The sequence below is a fragment of the Aythya ferina genome, assembly GCF_964211825.1.
Source record: "Aythya ferina genome assembly, contig: HAP1_SCAFFOLD_37, whole genome shotgun sequence".
Lineage (NCBI taxonomy): Eukaryota > Metazoa > Chordata > Aves > Anseriformes > Anatidae > Aythya > Aythya ferina.
The window spans coordinates 142,320-164,785 of record NW_028181461.1 but is presented as its reverse complement, the minus strand read 5'-3'; the positions used below and the strand labels follow the sequence as shown (position 1 = coordinate 164,785).

Here is a 22,466-nt window from a genome sequence, read left to right as displayed (position 1 = left end):
AGTGTAAGTTTCTGTTTTGAACTGGACTGCTGGTGAAAAAATGCCCAAATGCCATTTTAAACTGTCGGGCACACTGTCATTCAGTTGGGAGGGTGGTTGAATTAGATGACTCATTCTTCATTCAGCACAGGGATTTAAAATTTCTGTGAGGGAGGAGTTGGTTTTGCTCAGAGAAGTCTGCCTAACTTGTCATTTTTTCTTCTCCTAGAGCAGATCTACATGCCCAGAAGCAGAAAATGTCCAACAGGAGCTTCCCCACTGAGTTCCTCCTCCTGCCATTCGCAGACACACGCGAGCTGCAGCTCCTGCACTTCGCGCTCTTCCTGGGCATCTACCTGGCTGCCCTCCTGGGCAACGGCCTCATCCTCACAGCCATAGCCTGCGACCACCGTCTCCACACTCCCATGTACTTCTTCCTCCTCAACCTTGCCCTCCTCGACCTGGGCACTATTACCACCACTGTTCCCAAAGCCATGGCCAACTCCCTTTGCGACACCAGGGCCATTTCTTATGCAGGTTGTGCTACTCAGGTCTTTATGTTTGTTGCCTTTGTAACAGCAGAGTTTTATCTTCTCACCTTCATGGCCTATGACCGCTATGTTGCCATCTGCAAACCCCTGCACTATGGGACAATAATGGCCAACAGAAGTTGCATTACCATGGCAGCAGTTGCCTGGGGTGCTGGTGTTCTCAGTGCTGTGCTGCACACTGCCAATACCTTTTCCCTCCCCCTCTGCCAATGCAATGCTCTGGACCAGTTCTTCTGTGAACTTCCCCAGATCCTCAAGCTCTCCTGCTCAGATGCCTACCTCAGGGAACTTGGGTTCATCATATTTTGCTTTTGTTCAGGTATTGGGTATTTTATTTTCATTGTTCTGTCCTATGTGCAGATCTTCAGGGCTGTGCTGAGGATCCCCTCAAAGCAGGGCCGGCACAAAACTTTTTCCACATGCCTTCCTCACTTGGCCGTTGTTTCCCTGTTTCTTAGTACTGTCATGTTTACTTACCTGAAGCCCTCCTCTGTCTCTTCTCCATCCATTGACCTTTTGCTGGCAGTTCTATACTCAGTAGTGCCTCCAGCAGTGAACCCCCTCATCTACAGTATGAAGAACAAGGAGCTCAAGGATGTTGTTAGGAAACTGGTTTTAGAGATGATTTTCACTGCTTGTAAGTTACCCTTCACTCTCCACAAATGAATGCCAGTGCATCCCATTCTGGGTTTTTGATTGTTTCTTACCATTGTTTTTATTGATTTTTTAATTCTTGGTTTTATTTTGACTGCTTTTTTTTCTTGCATTCTTACATAAAAATTTGTATTCCTTCCACTGGTATGAATGAATGAAACTGCTCTGTCTCATATGGAGGCTGTACAGTGAGTCAGTGCAGATTTCTGTGATAAAATGGGATCATCATCAAAGCCTGGGATTTCCTTCCCAAACCAGTGCCAAGAATAGGCCCAAAGAATTGGTCCCCAGAAGGGTCTGTTTCTCCTTGGGTTCAGAAAGGAATGGCTCATTGTTGCATTGTGACCTGTCAGAGACCTAGGGCTAGATTTAAGACTCACCCATAGATGTCTGCTGACAGTGGAGGTAGAGAATGGTCACTGCATTACATAGGTAGGGCTGTTCCCACATGTGATCCATAGATGATGTCCTTCAGGAGGGGAGTCTGGAGCTGCCTGCAGAGACCAGGGTACCTCCAAGGACAGCAGAACCTGGCATTGGCATTGACTGGAGCCCCTCCAAAAGTGAGAGATCTCTCACTGTGGGCTCAGCCACAGGGAAAGAACTAAAGCCAGGTGTTCACAGGGAAGCTGTGACTCTGTAGTCTCGGAGAAGAGAGTGGACACCCAGCATGCAGAAAGGAAGCTGGGGAGTGATTCATTTCCCCCTTCGTGAAGTACTTCTGCCTGGTCCAGCCCAGTGATCCGGACCTGGCTGAGTCTGCTTCAAATTCTTTAGCTTATAACATTCCTAGTTGATTCAAAGTTTTCATGAAATACTTACACATTTCTACTTGGTGCTTGATTCAGTTACACTTCCAGGTTTTATAATAATCTAGTCCTTTCTTACAGCACCAAAAGGCACAGTGTGCTAAAACACTAGTTAAGAATACTAGTAAAAGCAAGATCAGTATTCCTACAAATAATTTCTTAAGCCAAAAGAAGTTGAGTAACCAAGAGGTCAGTTTGCTTGATAATTCTTGGAAATCCCATGAGGTATCACCTTTAGTGACTTTATGCAATATCTTGGCTTGTTCCCAAATCTCCTGTAAATCTGTGGCAGCTCTTCCACTTTGATATGCATACATACAGCAGCTAGTATTTATTACTGTACATACACCTCCTTGGGAGACTAATAAAAGGTCTAGTGCCATTCTGTTTTGCAATACTACTTCTGAGAAACTGGACACTTCTGTTTGGATTGCCTGGATGGCATCTAAAGTTTTGTTTTCAATGCCTTGTATTACAGCCAAAATGTTTACTATTACTTTTTCTAATTTGCTCACCCCTAACCAAGGAAGAAACCACCTGACAAAGCTATGAAAAGCATGTTGTCTCTCTATTAAAGGGTTCATCCTTTGAATCTGTATGAGGGGCAATCTAAGCCATCCTCCTTGAGAGTGGAGGGAGGTATGTATTGACATATTGTGGACTACTGAGCCTAAGGTGTAGGTTCCTCTCCAGTTTTCAGGTACCATTTCATAGGTTATGTCATTACTCAACCAGTACTACCCATGCCCTTCTGGTACCAGCCAGGCAGTAGTAACATTAGGGTTTAAAGAGGTTCCGATACCTAAAGTCTGATTACAAGTAGTGTGGCTCCCTACATATGTATTCCTATCACAGTCTACCTTTCCGGTACCCTTTGGGGGATTACATCTTTGAACACATGTACAATAGAGAGTGCCAATTTCAGGACTAGTAATTTCCAGTTTTTGATTCCTATCTGTATCTCCTAGCCAGGCCCATCCAAAACTGGTGTAAATTCCTCTTTAGGTATTGGCATTCCAATCAAATAAATTGCCTTCCCCCTATGTTCAGGTATTTTCGTACATATCCAACAATTGGTCTTGTTTAAAATCAGGGAGATATTCCATGTTAACATATACTGTGTATTAAGATTCCATGTAGCTGCAATATTTATAACACTAATAGTTATTACTTGAAACATTTCAGCATCTGTGTAATTGTAGTTTCAGAAGTCAAGTCTCTTCTGAGGTCTACTGTCCATCAGGAGCCCTTTTCACCCATCTGTAATAAATCCAGGCAGGTCGTTTTCCAATCTTGATTGCAATGAAGGTGGTGAGGAGTATCTGGAATAGTCCATCCCACTTTTCTTCAAGTGGCTCACCTGAAAAATTCTTTACATAAATCGAGTCTCCAGGCTTAGAAGGGTGAATGGGGTGATTTAATCCCCTTGCTCTAGTGCCTAAAATGTTCTTATTAATTTATTCCAGTTGCTTGCTTGAAACTATAATATGCTGTCGTAAATATTGGTTTCCTACTTGTGTTAGACCTTCTCCTTTGTATGGCATTTGGTAAGGTAAGGCCTACCATACAATATTTCAAAGGGGCTTATTTTTTCCTTGGTCCTAGGCCTAATTCTAGTTCTAAGAAGTTCCAAGGGTAGTTCCTGATACCAATACATAATTGGTTTCTTGACAGATTTTACCAATCTGTTATTTTATCAAATGGTTCATTTTTTCCACTTGGCCACTCACCTGTGGCCTATGCAGAGTGTGTAGTTGCCAATCAATCCCCAGCACTTTGTCAACTCGTTGGGTTAGTTCTGCAGTGAAGTGTGGTCCCCTGTCAGATGACATTACTGATGGTACACAAAATTTTGGTATAATTTTATTCAGCAATACTTTGGACATTTCTCTAGCTTTGTTAGTTCTACATGGAAATGCGCCTGGCCATCTGGAAAAAGTGTTAGGACCAATAGGTATCTAAACCCATCTTTTATTGGGGGTTCAGAAAATAAATTTGCCACTGTTCCCCAAGAACATTTATCTTCCCTATTGTTCCCGCTTGGGGTTTGATTCCCATCTGTGGGTTATTTTTAAGGCATGTGACACACTGTTTTGATACCTATCAGACAATGGTATACAAATTACCTCCTACCCATTTTCTACTTAGAAACTGATATAATGCTTCAGCTCCCCAATGTGTTTTGTTATGTTCTTCAATTACCATCTAATATAATAGGTTGGAGGATATCACGGTTCTCCCAGCCTTCATTTGTGCAAAACCTGTAAGTAATATTGTTCCATTTACATCTTCAATTAATTACTTGTTGGCCTTATAATGTTCTATTTCATTCTCTAATGCTTTTGTTAATGCCAGGTTTTGTTCCCGGTACTAGTGCCAAAATTTGACTCTCAGATCTGCTGCTGCTTTGGCCTCTGCATCAGCCAATCTACTTCCTCTTTGTAGATACTACATTGGTTAGTATCCTGTGTTTGATGTCCTTTACAGCACATCTTGTAGGGGTGTATCCTTTAAGTCTGGTCAGCTGGAGTATACCATTTCCATGGTCTTGATGCAATCATGAATGGGTGATTTGGAGACTCTGTTACTGAGGAAAGAGGCTGGATTCACAATATTAGTGAATACAGTCTTTACATCATCAGGATGTTAGGATGGACTGGTATTTCATAAGTCTCAAAGGGGAAAGCCAATGGTTTCCCTTTTGTTCTAGTACCGTTGACACAGTGTGTGATACTTAAACAGTCATCTTCTGGCCCAAAGTGAACTTTTGGGCTTCTTGGATATTTAGGATAGCTGCGGCCACTGCCTGCAAACATCCTGGCAACCCTTTGCTTACCTCGTTCAGCTGTTTGGAGAAATACATTACTGTTATTTTGTAGGGACATAAACATTGGGTAAGCACCCCCAGTGCCATTCCCTGGTTTTCATGTGAGAGCAACCAAAAAGGTTTAGACACATCCAGCATCCCCAGTGCTGGTGCACAAATCAGTTCCTTTTTTTGGTCCTCAAAGGCCTTACAGGTTTCAGGGACTCAAACTAGCTGGACAGAACTTTCTTTTATCTACTCGTATAATGGCTTACTTATGGTTTAGCTATCATAGTTATAAATCCAAAATTGACAGCAACCTGTCATTCCCCCAAGTTCTTTTACCATTGTGGGTAATGGAGTTCAGCAAATTGCCTCCTTCTGCTCAGGTCCAAGCTCTCACTGTCCACCAGATAATTCGTAGCCTAGATAGGTGACTCATTGCTGTATCAGCTGGGCTTTCTGTTGAGAAACTTGATATCCAATTAATCCAAGAAAATTTGATAAACTAGTTATCCATTCTACACATTTTTTTCTTCTTCAATAGCTATCAAGTTGTCTATGCATTGCAACAGTGTACCTTTTCCTGAAGGTGTTTTCCAAGCTTCAAAATCATGGGCTAGCTGATTCCTGAATATGGTTGGATTGTTCTTGAACCCCTGTGGTAACACAGTCCAAGTAAGCTGAGTTTTTTGTCCTGTGTTGGGATTTTCCCATTCAAAGGCAAAGAGTTTCTGGCTTTCAGTTGCCACGGGCGAGCAGAAAAAGGCATCCATTAAATCTAGTACTGTGAACCAAATTTGTCTGTTTTCTAATTTTGTCAAAAGGTTATAGGGGTTGGCTACTACAGGGTATAAATCTTTTTTGATCCTATTGATGGCCATTAAGTCCTGAACTATACGATAGGTTTCATCTACCTTTCTAAGTGGGAGGATAGGAGTATTATATTCTGACTCACATTCTACTAACAGTCCATATTTAAGAAAGTTATTGGTTATTCATTCCATTCCCCTTCTGTCTTCCACCTTCAGCAGGTATTGCTTTTGGCATACCCTGGGAGCATTTTCCTTTAAATCAACTTTTACAGTTACTGAATTCCTTTGCTCTCACAGGTATTCCTGTAGCCCAAACTCCCAGATACACTTGGTTCATAATTACATTCATTTAGGGAGTCCTGTCTGGAGCTTTCTCTGGACTCACCAGGACTTGAGTTTAATATGTTCATCATTCTTGATCTTAATTTCCATTTTCCCTTGTTCTAAAGAAATTTTTGCGTCCAATTTTTCCAGCAAGTCTCTTCCTAACAAGGGCCTTGGTGAATAGATGAGTATAAAAATCAATGTATTCCAATCATTTTTCCCAATTTAAATTTTAAGAGTTGCAAAACAAATGCCTTTTCCTGACAGCCAGTTGCTTCTATTACATTTACAGACTCAGTGCTTTCCAGAATCAATTTTGGTTTAACACGGAGAAAGCAGCCCCTGTAACCAATAAAAAAATCATGCCTCTCTCTTCATTCCCTAACTTTATTTCAACCAGTGGATCTACTAGGGTAGATGCCCCATGTCCCTGTCATCCCTGTTCTTGAGGGTGACTGTTGCAAGCTTATCCTGTAACCTAGGGCTGTCTTTTTCCAATGTCCTTCCTTTTTGCAGTATGCACACTGGTTTTGTCCTAATTTTCCTCTAAACCCTCCCAAAGTCCTTTCTTTACCTTTTTCAACTCCCCCTTGTTCCCCCCCCAGCTTCTCTCTTTCTGTTCTAGTGCAGCCACACTTGCCATGGCTATCACCTTAGATAATTTCTTCTCCTTCATGTCTTCCCTATTCCTAAATACTTTCCACACTACATTCAATAATCTTTGTGAGTCTCTCAAGTCTGACCCCTCCTTTTTTTGTAATTTCTTTCTGATATCAGGGGCCGATTGCCCTAGAACAAGGCCAGCGAATTGCCTCTGTCCGTCTGTCCATCTAGCCAGGCCTAGATTGGTATATTTTCTCATTGCATTTCGAAGTTGGTCCAAAAACCCTATAGGGGTTTATTTTGTACCCTGTTGGATACTATACAGGGTTGAATAACTTATAACCATATCCAGCTCAGGATATTTTATGATTCTATCCACTACCCAGCTCCAGTTGCAGCATCTGTTGCACCATCTACAAGAAGGGCCAGAGGATAGACCTGGGGAACTATAGGCCTGTTAGTTTGACCACACTGCCAGGGAAGCTCATGGAACACATTATCCTGAATGTCATCACACGGCACTTGCAAGGCAACCAGGCAATCAGACCCAGTCAGCATGGGTTTATGAAAGGAAAGTCCTGCTTGACGAACCTGATCTCCTTCTATGATAAAGTGACACGCCAGGTGGATGAGGAAAAGGCTGTGGATGTGGTCTACCTTGACTTCAGTAAGGTTTTTGACACCCTTTCCCACATCATTCTCCTCAAGAGACTGGCTGCTTGTGGCTTGGACTGGTATACGCTTCATTGGGTTAGAAACTGACTGGATAGTTGGGCCCAAAGAGTCATGGTGAATGGAGTCAAATCCAGTTGGAGGCCAGTCACTAGTGGTTTCCCCCAGGGCTCAGTAGTGGAGCCAGTCCTCTTTAATATCGTTATCGACAATCTGGATGAGGGGATCGAGTGCACCCTCAGTAAGTTTGCAGATGACACCAAGTTAGGTGTGTGTCTATCTGCTCGAGGGTAGGAAGGCTCTGCAGGAGGATCTTGAAAGGCTGGACCGATGGGCTGAGGCCAACTGTATGAAGTTAGGGTGGTGATCGGCGGACCAGAGTCTGGTTGGAGACCTGTGACTAGCGGTGTTCCCCAGGGGTCGGTGCTGGGTCCAGTCTTGTTCAACATCTTTATCAACGACCTTGATGAGGGAATAGTGTCTGCCCTCAGCAAGTGCGCCGATGATACAAAGCTGGGAGGAGTGGCTGACATGCCAGAAGGCTGTGCTGCCATTCAGCGAGACCTGGACAGGCTGGAGAGATGGACAGGAAGAAACCAAATGAGATTTAAAAAGAGCAAGTGTAGAGTCCTGCACCTGGAAAGGAACAACCCGAAGTATCAGTACAGGCTGGGGGATGACCTACTGGAGAGCAGCTCTGAGGAGAAGGACCTAGGGTCCTGGTGGACGACAGGTTGACCATGAGCCAGCAGTGTGCCCTTGTGGCTAAGACAGCTAATGGGATCCTGGCGTGCATCAAAAAGAGTGTGGCCAGCAGGTCAAGGGAGGTGATCCTCCCCCTCTATTCTGCCCTAGTCAGGCCTCACCTGGAGTACTGTGTCCAGTTCTGGGCTCCCCGGTACGAGAAAGACAGGGATCTCCTGGAAAGAGTCCAGTGGAGGGCCACAAAGTTGATAAGGGGCCTGGAGCATCTTCCCTATGAAGAAAGACTGAGAGACCTGTGTCTGTTCAGCCTGGAAAAGAGAAGACTTAGAGAGGATCTCCTCAGTGTATATAAATACACTGTTATATAAATACACTGGGGACTGTTAGCGTTAGGTCAGAGGTTGGACTCGATGATCTTGAGGTCTCTTCCAACCTAGAAATTCTGTGATTCTGTGATTCTGTGAAATATCTGAGGAGTGGGGGACAGAAGGATGTAGCCAACCTCTTCTCAGTGGTTTGTGGGGATAGAACAAGGGGCAATGGCTGCAAGTTAGAGCACAGGAAGTTCTGCACTGACATGTGAAAGAACTTCTTCATGGTAAGAATGACGGAGCATTGGAACAGGCTGCCTAGGGAGGTTGTGGAGTCTCCTTCTCTGGAGATTTTCAAGGCCCGTCTGGATGCCTACCTGGGCAGCCTGCTCTGAGGAACTTGCTTTGGCAGGGGGGTTGGACCCGATGATCTTTCGAGGTCCCTCTTCCAACCCCTACAGTTCTGTGAAGTTCAACAAGGCCAAGTGCCAGGTCCTGCACCTGGGGCACAACAACCCCAAGCAAAGCTACAGGCTGGGAGATGAGTGGCTGGAAAGCTGCCTGGCAGAGGAGCACCTGGGAGTATTGGTTGATAGTCGGCTGAATATGAGCCAGCAGTGTGCTCAGGTGGCCAAGAAGGCCAACAGCATCCTGGCTTGCATAAGAAGCAGTGTGGCCAGAAAGTCTAGGGAAGTGATTGTCCCCCTGTACTCAGCTCTGGTGAGGCTGCATCTCAAGTACTGTGTTCAGTTTTGGGCCCCTTACTACAAGAAGGACATGGAGGTGCTTGAGAGAGTCCAGAGAAGGGAAATGAAGCTAGGTGAGCGGTCTGGAGAAAAAGTCTTATGAGGAGCGGCTGAGGGAGCTGGGAGAAAAGGAGGCTCAGGGCGACCTTATTGCTCTCTACAGGTACCTTAAAGGAGGTTGAAGCAATGTGGAGGTTGGTCTATTCTCCTGTGTGCCTGACGACAGGACATGGGGGAATGGGCTAAAGTTGTGCCAGGGGAGGTTTAGGTTGGACATTAGGAAAAACTTATTTACCAAAAGGGTTATTGGGTATTGGAATGGGCTGCCCAGGGAAGTGGTTGAGTCACCATCCCTGGAGGTCTTTGAAAGACATTTAGATGTAGAGCTTAGTGATATGGTTTAGAGTTAGGTCAGAGATTGGACTAGGTGATCTTAGAGGTCTCTTCCAACCTAGACAATTCCATGTGATTCTGTGTGATCTATATAGCATCTACAGCTCTCATGGACCTGCTCCTGACCTGCTGGCTGTTCTGACAGCAATGACCTCACAAACACACAAGCTTTTGGCCTGATCCTGACCTACCAGCTCCTCAGGCACCAGTGAACTCACAACCAACACAACATATTTGCCTGTTCTTGGACTGTCATCTACTCAGGTACCAGTGGCCTCACAAACACCTACCCATGCCATGTGCCTTCCCCTGACCTATCAGCTATTCACCAGTGATCTCACAGGTACTTGAACAATCCATGAGCCGTCCCCTGGCCTACTGGCTTATCAGGCATCAGGGTCCTCACAGCATCTAGCACAAGCCATGTTTGCTTTTGGCATGTCTGTTACTCAGGCACCACTGACATCACAAGACATTCACATGGGCCATGGGCCTGCTCCTGACCTATCTACTCACACTACAGTGTCCTCACAAGTGCCTACACAATCCATGGCCCTTCAGGAATGAGTGACCTGAAAAAGCAAAGACATAAGTCCTGGGCCTGCTCCAGAACTTATGTCTGTGCTTTTCAGGTCACTCATCTATTACTCATCTATCAAATTCTCAGCTGACAGTGACCTCATAAATATATAGAATCTAGTGGAAGGCTTCCCTTTCCATAGCAGGGGGGTGTGGACTGCATAGTCATTAGGGTTCAGACAACCCAAACCATTCCATGATTCTGTGATTCTCTGATATCCATGCAGCTGACACATGTTTGCCATGGAAGGACTCAGGCTCCAATGGCCACCCAAAAATTCATAGAGCCACACACCTGCTCCTGGCTTATCAGCTACTCAGACAAGAGTGGCATCACAAGTACTTTCCCAATGCATGGGTCTCCTTCCTCCCAGTCATCTTCTTAGGCACCAGTGACCTCACAAGCTCTTACAAGAGCTGTGGGCCTGCTGCTGGTCTGTCAGTTCCACAGGCACCACTGACCTGATCATCACATAGACACCTATTTGCTACCTGCTCACCTATGAATGAGTGTGACGCACTGGTAGAGGGATGCCAGAGGTTTCTGTAGGATTTCAGGAGTAATCAAGCATGGGGTGCCATCACTGATGTGATATAAGCTCCAAAAGACAAGCCATGTGGTTATTCCTGGCCCACTAGCTTCTCAGACACCAGGGTCCTCACAATGTCTAGCATAGGCCATCCTTGCTCTTGGTCTGTCAGCTACACAGGCATCACTGGCATCACTGGAACTTGCACCTGCCATGGGCCTGCTCCCAGCCTATCAGATGTTCAGCTGTCAGAGACCTCATAAGCATATATGATCCATTGGAAGATGTCCCTGCTCACAATTGGGGTGGGGTAGGGGGCTGGGCTGGAACTACATGATGTTTAAGGTCCCTTCCAACACAAAACAGTCTATGATTCTGTGCTGTGTACAAGAGAACAGTCACTTTGCCAGTTCTTCTGGCCACCCTAGTTCTGATGCAGGCCAAGATTCCATTGGCATTCTTGGCCACCTGGGTACACCATCACTAGCTCATGTTCAGCTGGCTGTCAGCTAGCACCTCCAGGTGCTTTTCTGCTGGGCAGCTTTCCAGCCACTCTTTCCCAAGCCTATATCACTGCATGGGTTTGTTATGACCTTGGAAGTCAGTTTATGAATAATATCAGGAATGGTACCTCCTTCTCCTTCTTATCCAAAGGGCTACTTGCAACAGTTTTTGAGCATTTTGAATATCCATGTGTAACCAACATACTCCCATTGCTAAGTCTGCATAATGTGTTTCTTCTTTTCACTAAGATTAATCAATTTGTTAAGAACAGGAATTTCGCCTGAGACAGTGTGGTGGCAGGTAGCAAGGTGTGTGGAAGGATATGGGCAGGTACCTGTCACAGGTGTCTCCAGTAATAGTTTTGAACTTCACCTCTGAGCAAGAGTGAAATCCTAAAAAACTGATAAAATGTTTGAAAGTTGCATGCCCTGACCCTGGCAATGCTGGAGAACTACAGCTTGCAGCACTGTGCTGGGTTCTGGCCTATCACAGAATCACACAGAATGACAGAATTGAAGGGGTTGGAAGGGACCTCAAAAGATCATCGGGTCCAACCCCCCTGCCAAAGCAGGTTCCTTAGAGCAGGCTGCCCAGGTAGGCATCCAGACGGGCCTTGAGTATCTCCAAAGAAGGAGACTTCACAACCTCCCTAGGCAGCCTGTTCCAGTGCCCTGTCACCCTCACCATGAAGAAATTCTTTCGCATGTTGGTGCAGAACTGCCTGTGCTCTATCTTGTGACCATTACTCCTTGTCCTATCCCCACAAACCACTGAAAGGAGGTTGGCCAAATCCCTCTGTCTCCCACACCTCGGGTATTTATACACATTGATGAGATCTCCTCTCAGTCTTCTCTTCTCCAGGCTGAACAGACACAGGTCTCTCAGTCTTTCTTCATAGGGAAGATGCTCCAGGCCCCTTATCAACTTTGTGGCCCTCCGCTGGACTCTTTCCAGGAGATCCCTGTCTTTCTCGTACCGGGGAGCCCAGAACTGGACACAGTACTCCAGGTGAGGCCTGACCAAGGCAGAATAGAGGGGGAGGACCACCTCCCTTGACCTGCTACCTATCAAAAAGTAATTAATGCTGCTCAGCACCCTCAAGGAAAGGAGGAAGTCTGTGAATCTGATGACCAGATAACACACACTATGGGTAACCCAAAGGACCAACCAACTATGTTATCAGTCATCCCCATAGTCAAGAAAAAATAATGGAAATGGAAGTCAGCTCATTTAGAAAGGGAAGAAGCTACTCCTAAGAAAGAGGAAGAAGGGAAAAAGGAAGCCAACTCTAAAGCAGAGTCATCACAACAACAATAGGAAGAAGAGACAGAAATCATAAATAAGTCTGAAACCACCCGATCCCTATCCCTGAGTGAGCTTCAAGATATATGAAAGAATTTCAGTCAACATTCAGGTGAGCACATCTTCACCTGGCTGTTTCAATGCTGGGACATTGGGGCCAATAGCCAAGAACTAGAAGGCAAGGAAGCTAAGCAGCTGGGATCCCTCTCTAGAGAAAGGGGCATTGACAAAGAACCTGGGAGAGAGGCACAAGTTCTCAGCCTCTGGAGGTGACTCCTGTCAGGTATGAAAGTATCCCTACAAGGAAGGTATTGTATATCAAATAGGCAAGTAGAGCACCATGGAGAAAGGTTTCTAGCATCTGAGGGAATTAGCTGTGCTGGAGATGGTTTATAGTGATTTGGACAATGACCAGACACCTAAAGATCCTGATGAAGTCCAGTGCATGACACCCATGTGGTGTAAGTTTGTGTGGGGTGCACTATTATCACATGCCAACACTCTAGCAGTGATGAATAGGACAGATGGGATGGGTGTGAATGTGGACACAATGAATGCTGTGTCCAGCCAGCTTCAGCAATATGAAGAAAATCTCTCTGCCTCACTACAGACCCTTATCTAGTCTATGGAGAAACTATCCCAAAGGGTCCACCACCTTGAAGAACATACATCTCCCTCCTCACACAGATGGAGTAGTATTTCAGCCATTAAGAATCAGCATTTTCCTGCTTGAGAGAGGGAGTACCCAGAATGCACACCACATGGCACTTTGAGGTTTTGTCTGTGTGACCACAGAGAAGATATGAGGAAGTGGGATGATGAACCCACCTTGACCCTAGCAGTTCAAGTACGTGAAGTGCAAGGAAATACAACAGCAAAAAGGGGTTGTTCTAGGAAAACTGCTGCTCTGGTTTCTGTTGGGCAGTTTCCCAAAGTGAGTAGAAAGGCTGATGTTACTTTTGACCCTGATGGAGGGACCTCTGCTTCACATTTTCAAGAATTAATTGATAGATACTCCAACCAGGACTAGAGGGGCCCTGATTCTGTCCAGGTAGAGGAGACAATCAGACAATTAATTGGACTGTGTGGCTTGGAACATGGCTTGGAACATCAGAGCCACAAGAATACAGAGCTCTAGTGGACACCGGCGCACAGCGTACCCTAATGTCATCAGGCTAACAAGGGGCAGAACTCATCTGTGTCTCTGGAGTGACAGGGGGATCTCAACATCTAACTGTTGATTACAGGCTGAAGTGAGCCTAACTTGGAATGAGTGGCAAAAGCACCCTATTGTGACTGGCCCAGACACTCTGTGCATCCTTGGCATGGGATGAGGGAGGGTATTTCAAAGAGAGTCTGAGGAGAGGATATTTCAAGGACCCAAAAGGGTTCAGGTGGGCTTTTGGCATAGCTGTTTTGAGCACAGAGAAGACTAAGCAGATGTCTACCCTGTGTGGTCTCTCAGAGGACCCTTATGTTGTAGGATTGCTGAGGGTCGAAGAAGAGCAGGTACCAATTGCTACCACAGTGGTGCACTGGCAGCAATATACCAAACGAGACTCTATGATTCCCATCCATGAGTTGGTTCATCATCTGGAGAGCCAAGGAGTGATCAGCAAGACTTGTTCACCTCCCCTGGTGCAGCTTGAGGCCATTCCCTCTAGTCCTATCACTAGTTATCTGAGAGAAGACGCCAACACCCAGCTCCCCACAACTTCTTTTCAGTTAGTTGTAGAGAGCAATAAGGTTTCCCCTCAGCCTCCTCTGCTCCAGACTAAACAACCCCAGTTCCCTCAGCCGCTTCCCATAGGACTTGTGTTCCAGACCCTTCAGCTTCATATCCCTTTTTTGGACATGCTCCAGGGTCTCAATGTCCTTATTGTAGTAAGGGACCCAAAACTGAACACAGCACTCAAGGTGCAACCATACCAGAGCTGAGTACAGGGAGACAATCACCTCCCTGGTTCTGATGGTTACACTAGTCCTGATACAAGCCAGGATGCCATTGGCCTTCTTGATCACCTGGGCACACTGCCAGCTCCTGTTCAGGTGAGCATCAATCAGCACCCCCAAATCCTTTTCCTCTGCACAGCTTTCCAACCACTCCACCCCAAGCCTGTAGCATTTCATAGGGTTGTTGTAGCCAAAGTGCAGGACCCACCACTTAGCCATGTTGAACCTCATCCCATTGGCCTCTGCCTATTGACCCATCCCGTCCAGGTCCCTCTACAGGACCTTCTTACCCTCCAGCAGATTGACACTTCCCCCCAACTTGATGTTGTCTGCAAACTTACTGAAGGTGCACTCAATTCCCTCATCCAAATCATCAATGAAGATATTAAAGGGGATGTCCAGGTGGAGCAGCAGGTCTCTGTTTTCACCTGAACTGGAGGTTGGGTCTTCTGCTTTCCATCCCAGATGTCCAGGTCAGGAGGCTGAGTACCCCATGGATCTGGCTAATAAAGACAGATGTAAAGAAAGCATTAAGAACCTCAGCCTTTTCCTTATCCTCAGTAGTCATGTTCCCCGCTGCTTCCAGTAAAGAATGGAGATTCTCCTTGGCCTCCTGTTGCAGTTAATAGATTTATAAAAATATTTTTTGTTATCCTTAACCATAGAGGCTGGATTGAGCCTTTGCTGGGCTTTGTCTTTCCTGATTTTTTTCTCTGCATATGCTTGTAACTTCTTTGTACTCTCCCCGAGTTGCCTGCCTCTTCTTCCACATAAACTCTCTTTTTCTCCCTGACACTCAGCAAAAGTTCCCAGCTCATCTATTCTGGTCTTCTTCCTTTGTGTCTCATCTTACAGCAGACGAGGACAGTCTGTTCCTGTGACTTCCTTCTTGAAGAGCATCTGGCTTTTCTGGACCCTTCTGCGCATCAAGACTGACTCCCAAGGGACCCTCCCTACCAGGGTTCTGAACAGTTCAAAGTCTGCCCTCTGGAAGTCCAAGGTAGAAGTTTTACTGACCCCCTTCCTGACTTCATCAAGAACAGTGAACGCTACCATTCCATGGTCACTCTGCCCAAGACAGCTCCCTACCACCATATCTCCCACCAGTCCTTCTCTGTTCATGAACAGCAGGTCTAGCAGGACACCCCCCTGGCAGGCTCACTAACCAGCTGAGTCAGGAAGCTATCTTCCACACACTCCAGGAACCTTCTAGACTGCTTCCTCAGGGCTGTATTGTATTTGCAGGATATGTCTGGAAAGTTAAAGTCCCCCATGAGAATAAACACTGGTGACTGAGTGACTTCTTCCAGCTGCTTACAGAACACCTCATCTGTCTCTTCATCCTGGTTTGGCGATCTGTAACGTATCCCCACCAGGATGTGTGCCTTGTTAGCCAACCCCCTGATCCTTATCCACAGGGATTCTACCTTGTCATTCCCAACCCTGAGTTCCACAGCACTGAAACACTCTCTAAGAGCTATGCTACCTCCCTCCTTAGTTGCCTGTTCCTTCTGAAGAGCTTGTAGCCATGCATTGCAGCACTCCAGTCATGGGAGTGGTCACACCACATTTCAATGATAGTCATGGTTTGCCTGCCACACAATGGCTTCTGTCTCCTCCTGTTTGTTGCCCATGTTGTGTGCGTTGGTGGTGTTGGCATCTGGCATCTAAACACCACACAGCCATTTGCTCACCCTACCCTCTCCTTCTTTGGGATGGGGGAGAGAATCAGAAGAAATGAATCCTGTGGGTTAAGATAAAGACAGTTTATTAGGACGGAAAATGGGGGTTGTAGTCAGTCTATAGCAAGGCCCTTACCTAACATGGGGCAGCTTCTCGATTCTTCTCACAGAAGCCACCCCTATGGCCCCCTGCTACTAAAACCTTGCCATGTAAACTCACGACAGGATGTCAAGTTTGCTTAGTTAATCTCTGACCCAATCCTCTTTGACCAAGGGAAAGTACTCCTTTCTCTGGACTTACTCTGTTGTCTCCAGGGTCTGAGATTCTTGAGGACTTATTTAACAGTAAATACTGGAGCAAAAAAGGCACTCAGCAACTCTGCCTTCTCCATATCCTTTGTCACCAGGGCTACTGCCCTATTCAGCAGTGAGCCAACATTTTCTCCAGTCTTCCCTTTTCTACAAATGTATTTGAAGAAGCCCTTCTTGTTGACCTTGACTTTCCTTGTCAGATATAATTCCAAATGGGCCTTGGCCTTCCTTGTTACATCCCTGCGTACTCTGAAAGTGTCCCTATATTCCTCCCAAATGGTCCATCCCTTTTTCCACATGCTGTAAACTTTCTTCTTCTGTCTGAGTTTGCCAGGAGCTCCCTGCTCATCCATGCAGGTCTCCTGCCTCCTTCTTGCTCATAGGGAGCAAGAGCCCCCTCTGCAGAGCGAAGGGGCTGTGGTGCACGGGGCCATGGGAGCACTGCAGGGCCGTGCTGGTCAGGCTGGGAAGGCAGAGCCAGCTCGGGAGGGGCACTGCCACTGACTGCCTCCCACACAAGTGATTCTTTGGCCATGGAGGGTGCACGCAGATAGCTGGCCTTCTTCAGAGTCAGAGACTCATGGAATAGCCCTAAGTGGAAATGATGCACAAGGATCTTTGGGACATTTCCAGTGTTGTTGGACATTCTGTAGTGATTCACTCTATCCAGCCTATCCACTCCTCACAGCAACACAAGGGCTCTGAAGGAGAGTGTGGGAGGTTAAAGGGAGAGCAGCTTTGGCAAGATCAAGCCCTGGGGCTCAACGGCAGTGCTGCTGTGTCAGGACTCTTCTCCTCTCCACCTCTGCACACAGCCAAGTGCTCCTGCAGCTCCACCACATGTCTCCGAGGAAGGATCTCAGGCAAGCATGTCCCTTCAGGGTCCTTTTTTATTTAAATACAGAGAGAGCCTGGGTCCTTGTTTACACCAAGTCACATGCAAGATGTTGATACTGAAATTGAGAAGGATAAAATATGGCTTTTCTTTTTGGACAATAATTTCACAAGTAGTGCAAAGAAACACTAAAAATATTTACAAACTAACAACCACACAAATCAATATCTGGGTCTATTATGGTTACATTATGAGTGATATGCAGGAGAAGAGAGGCAGTTTATTGCTTTTGAAATACATTCAGTCATGAGGTTCCACACTGCACCTTTCAGTTCCTGGTTTCTCATGCTGTAGATGAGAGGGTTCACTGCTGGAGGCACCACTGAGTACAGAACTGCCAGCAAATGATTCAGGGATGAAACAGACATTAAAGGGGGCTTCAGATAGGCAAAAAAGGAAGTGCTGCTGAACAGGGATACCACAGCCAGGTGAGGGAGGCACATGGAAAAGGCTTTGTGCCGGCCTTGATGGGAGGGAATCCTCAGCACGGCCCTGAAGATCTGCACATAGGACAGCACAAGGAAAACAAAACATGCAAGAAGTAAATATGCTGTAGCCACAATAAACCCAACTTCTCTCAGGTAGGCATCTGAGCAGGAGAGCTTGAGGATCTGGGGAATTTCACAGAAGAACTGGTCCAGCGCATTGCCTTGGCAGAGGGGGAGGGAAAAGGTATTGGCAGTGTGCAGGACAGCATAGAGAAAGCCACTGCCCCAGGCAGCTGCTACCATGTTGACACAAGTTCTGTTGGCCATTATTGTCCCATAGTGCAGGGATTTGCAGATGGCAATGTACCTGTCATAAGCCATGATGGTGAGAATAGAAAACTCTGCTGTGACAAAGACAGCAAAGAAAAAAACCTGGGTAACACAACCTTTGTAGGAAATCGCCGTGGTGTTCCAGAGGGAATTGGCCATGGCTTTGGGAACTGTGGTGGTAATAGTGCCCAGGTCAATGAGAGAGAGGTTGAGGAGGAAGAAGTACATGGGGGTGTGGAGACGGTGGTCACAGGCTACAGCAGTGAGGATGAGGCCGTTACCCAGGAGGGCAGCCAGGTAAATGCCCAGGAAGAGCCCAAAGTGCAGAAGCTGCAGCTCACGTGTGTCTGCAAATGGCAGCAGGAGGAGGAACTCTGTGGGAAAGCTGCTGTTAGACATTTGCCACCTCAGGGCATGTTTACCTGTCCATGGAGGAAAAGACAAAGACAAGATATATATAATTCTCTGAACAAAACCTCTACCATGTTTCACTGAATCCTCCTCAAGAAGAATCACAGCTCTTCCTATAAGACATGCTCCTACCTCAAGCTATCAGTTTTGCTTCAGAACAGCATGCAGAAACTAGGCAGAACCTCTGTAGCTCAGCAGGAGTCAGTACTGCCTTACAGTATCTGGTGAAGAGCACTGGGAATGCATCTCAGTAGACCAGTGGCCAGAGGCATCTCCCTGTTTGCAGGTTCTGAGCAGGATGCCCAACAGTTCCACAAGAAACAATGAAGGTGGTGTTGGTGCTGTCTCTAGGCTGAGGGCTGTGAAGGGAAATTAAGAGGTTCCTCACAGACTTACAGATACCTTTCAGTGTAATGCCTGTGAGTCCCTTCTACAAGTCTGACAACTCCATTGTCATCCCCCTAACTGCCCTTCATGATAGGAAAGTGAATGTGAAGACTATAGAGAGTGCCTTCCCTTCATGTAACCCCTGCCTTGGTCTTCCCTGTCAAGGACCTACCCCAGAGATGCCCTGGGGGAGCTATGGAGCTGTGAGCAGCCTGGCCCAGGCAGCAGCCTCTTGGTAGCAGCAGTACCGTGCCTTTCTGGAAGGGTTGTCACAGTGCCCTGTGATGAATTTACTCAAGTGGGCATCTGAGCCCTGCCACAACCACTGTCTCACTCCCCTACCTCAAAGGGAAAGGGTGAAAAAAATTGTTTTGGAGAATTAGAAAGCAGGTATTCTTTATTAACAGTACTAGGTATGTGGTGGATAATTCCACCAAACATGTACATCTAAGCAAGACAATGAGTACATATTTGTGGTATGGTGATATATATATTGATGCAATTTTCAAGAAAGGTCAGGATTTATGTTAATGGCTTCTCAGAAATAATTATCATACTGTCCCTCCTACTGTCCCACATGCACAGTACCCTCTGGTGGTCGCACTTTTGGGTCTTTCTGATGAAGGCTTGTAGTATTCTTCACCTTGGATTTTTCTCCTTTTCATTTTTGTGCATTCTCTGTCATTGTTTACCATTTCTGCAGTTTTGCTTTTTTACAAACTCGGCTAATTTAATTGTTTAAGCTCATCTTTGGGAACTGTGTTCCTTCTTCAGCCTCAACGTTGTGGCTACAGCCAAGACTTACCATGCAAGGTCTGATACAACAATTCAGCAATTCCAGCAAACCCTTCAGTTTATTATGTTACATATTTCGTGGATTATACTTTTTGTTTCAGTCCCCCCTTTTCTATACCCTGTGCAAATTCTTTTGCACCTAGTTCAGAACTTTTCTATAAGTTCTCTATCCTCATTTAAATTATGCCATTTCTATCAAGAGATTTAGTAAAATATCTTCCAGTTTCTACTCAATGTCTAATCCTATTTCTTTTCCATTCCTCCTAGTTCAGGGTTATCCACTAAACTACACCACAAACTACATTGTAACAATGAACAAGTAAGCAATATCAACAATCTCAGTATTATAAATGCTGTAAACAGTTGTCTTAGCCAAGCAAAGTTTGGGAGCTGGGAAGTTAACTTTTTCCATACTTCTTTGAAACCCCAAGAGATATCATACTGGGTTACTAAATGCAATGCTATAATTTGGTTAATCATTATGTGTCAATTTTCTTTAATTCATTAATCCTGATGTATATAAGAGTATTAACTACTATTAATAACTGTACACATACCTTCTTCCTTGCTGAATTTCTTTGCAACATTTCATAACCTTGATATTTGTTAGTCAGGCAGACTCACCCATATTTGCATTATTAGACTGACAATTGTACTTTTACGGCATCCTAAAAAGCAACAAACTACAATAATTACAAACAGGATTATAACTGTGCCTTGCGAAAGCGAGGTGAACCATGTGGAGAGAGAATCCAAGTCTTCATAATATTATTGGTCCACTAGTTGCCATTGGATTCTCCCTCTTGCCCAGTCAGTTCTATATACCATTTTACTTCACCTATATATTCCCATTTTCCATACTGGGGCTCTTCCTATGGACATGGAATTTCATAGCTCTATGGGGTGAGAGGTTTGGTAACATTACCTTTACTAGGGTTTATTGTTCCATTCTCAACCACACAGTTAAGGAAATAATTCCCTTCTAGGCCAGTCCACTTCAAAGAAATGATGTTGTGCCTGAGTACATGACTGTAGAACAGCAGGAATGTGACTTTGTTTTATCTAGCTGAAGAGCTGAAAGGCCAGCAGGAAGGCCACATGGCTTGTAAGATCATGGTGAGATTCTTTCTGCCTGGTCAACTGACAGAACACAGGAAGGCTAATGTGTGTGGATGCTTTTGTCAGAGGTGGTTTCAGAGATGATGGAACTTTTCTTTAACATGGAAAAGAAAATGCAAGCGAAAACCTGCTTCAAATTGGGGCTTGGGTGCTGGAAACAGGGCATAAGTGGTAGGATGTCACTGAAAGTGTATCACAGAATCATAGAATCATCTACGTTGGAAGAGACCTCTGACCTAACACTAACCAGTCCTCCACTAAACCATAGTGTAGTGCTGTAGTGTCAGATGTCATCTGGAAAGAATCTATTATCAGTCCATAAGCTTGTGTTTCAGGCCACAGCTGGAAAGGGTACAGGTATCAGTGAAGGTATGGAAATGCCAAGGTGAGAGTAGGGTGGGTAAACAAGATGGCTGTTTGCAGGCTGCAGGGAAACAGTCTGTGAACAGCATAGGACAGCTGGTGTTGGAGATGGACAAGGGCACTGGCAAGGCTAGATTTCGCCAAGATAACCAAGGGCTTGTCCCTTTGGCTACGGCAGGTCTCTTTGCCACCAAGCCCTATCAGGAGACATGTTGTCCTCTTAGCACTGGGGTTTTATACCCTCTTTACACTTTCTGAGGAAGGCCAGGAGATGTAACACCACTGTCTTTCACTTGGCGCTGCATCCCCCACATCCCACTGCCTGAGGAAGAGCCCAGGACTGCCTGTTAGGGACATGAGCTCTTTGCCAAGAGCTGGCAGCAGGGCTTGCATTTTCTGCTTGATGAAGCAAAGCCAGGATTTTCTCAGAGCCACCTGCAGAGTGCCTTGGCCTACCTGTAATCATGGCCTCCAGTCATGGCTCTAAGGAGTCCATGGGGCTTTGTCAGTAATGGCCTTCAGTGGGACCAATCAGTGTCTTAAAGAACTTTGTAGTTTTGCTTTTGACTTTGTCTTTCTGAGAGATTTCATCAGTCTTCTCTCAGGAGATTAAGTTCACAGACATAGCACAAACTACTCCTTGGGGCTTATTAGAATACAGAAAGCCATGAGTGTCTCTTAAGGAGGTCTGGACAGGTAGGAGAAGCCTGACCCTCTATGGACATCTTTGCTCCTCACCTCCCAGGCTCACACCATTTCTATCATTGGCCCCTTAGGACTTGCGTCACTTCTCCTGACATCAGACTTCTCCACTGAAGTCTGCAGTTGCACCCTGTAGTTCCTTTGTCCCAACTCCCTCCTGCTTTCCTTAGAGAACAGGCTGCACACAAGTAGAGAAGGATAATTCTTAATTGCAAGCAAACTAAAATAAAGTATGATAAAGCTCAATAATCAATAAAGCACATTCCTTAAGTGCATACTAGGCCCAGGTTGTACCCAATGAATCTCACCTCCCACAGAGTATAATCATATTTTTGTTTAGTCAATATACATGAAAGGTTATATAAAATCAAATTTTTGGCTAAAGATATTGTTAACCTACATAAACCAAGGGAAATCTTTGAACTCCTTGAAGCTCAAAGCAGCAACCAGATCATAGAATCAGAGAATCAAAGAGTGAAAGAAACTTGGAATAATTTGGGCTGAAACAAAACTCTAAGGTCATCTAGTCTCATCCCTCTGCCATGGGCAAGGGCATCTCTCACTACATCAGGTTGTTCAAAGCCCCTTGCAACCCAGCTTGGAACATTTACAACGTTGGGGCATCCACAACTGCTCTGGGAAACCTTTTCTAATGGCTCGCTATTCTCATTGTAAAAAATTTCTTCCTTACATACAATCAGCCCTTTCTGTTCAAAAGCATGACTCCTTGTCTGGTCACTACAGGCCTTTATAAGAAATCTTTTTCTTTCCCATTTAAATACTAAAAGGCAGCAATAAGGCAGCAG

General features: G+C 45.5%; 2 protein-coding genes across 2 annotated transcripts; one reads left to right on the top strand and one right to left on the bottom strand.

Moving 5' to 3' along the window:
* Window positions 1–236: 236 nt before the first annotated feature.
* LOC311428276 (olfactory receptor 14C36-like) lies at window positions 237–15,762 on the top strand (the record flags this gene model as incomplete). The annotated part of the gene is made up of 3 exons (XM_084539803.1): window positions 237–1,167; window positions 15,037–15,236; window positions 15,655–15,762. 3 exons carry the CDS (start codon window positions 237–239, stop codon window positions 15,760–15,762), a joined length of 1,239 nt encoding a protein of 412 aa, XP_084395929.1.
* Window positions 15,763–17,313: 1,551 nt separating this feature from the next.
* On the bottom strand, window positions 17,314–18,282 carry LOC311428275 (olfactory receptor 14A16-like; the record flags this gene model as incomplete). The annotated part of the gene is made up of 1 exon (XM_084539802.1): window positions 17,314–18,282. One exon carries the CDS (start codon window positions 18,280–18,282, stop codon window positions 17,314–17,316), a length of 969 nt encoding a protein of 322 aa, XP_084395928.1.
* Between the last annotated feature and the right edge of the window lie 4,184 nt (window positions 18,283–22,466).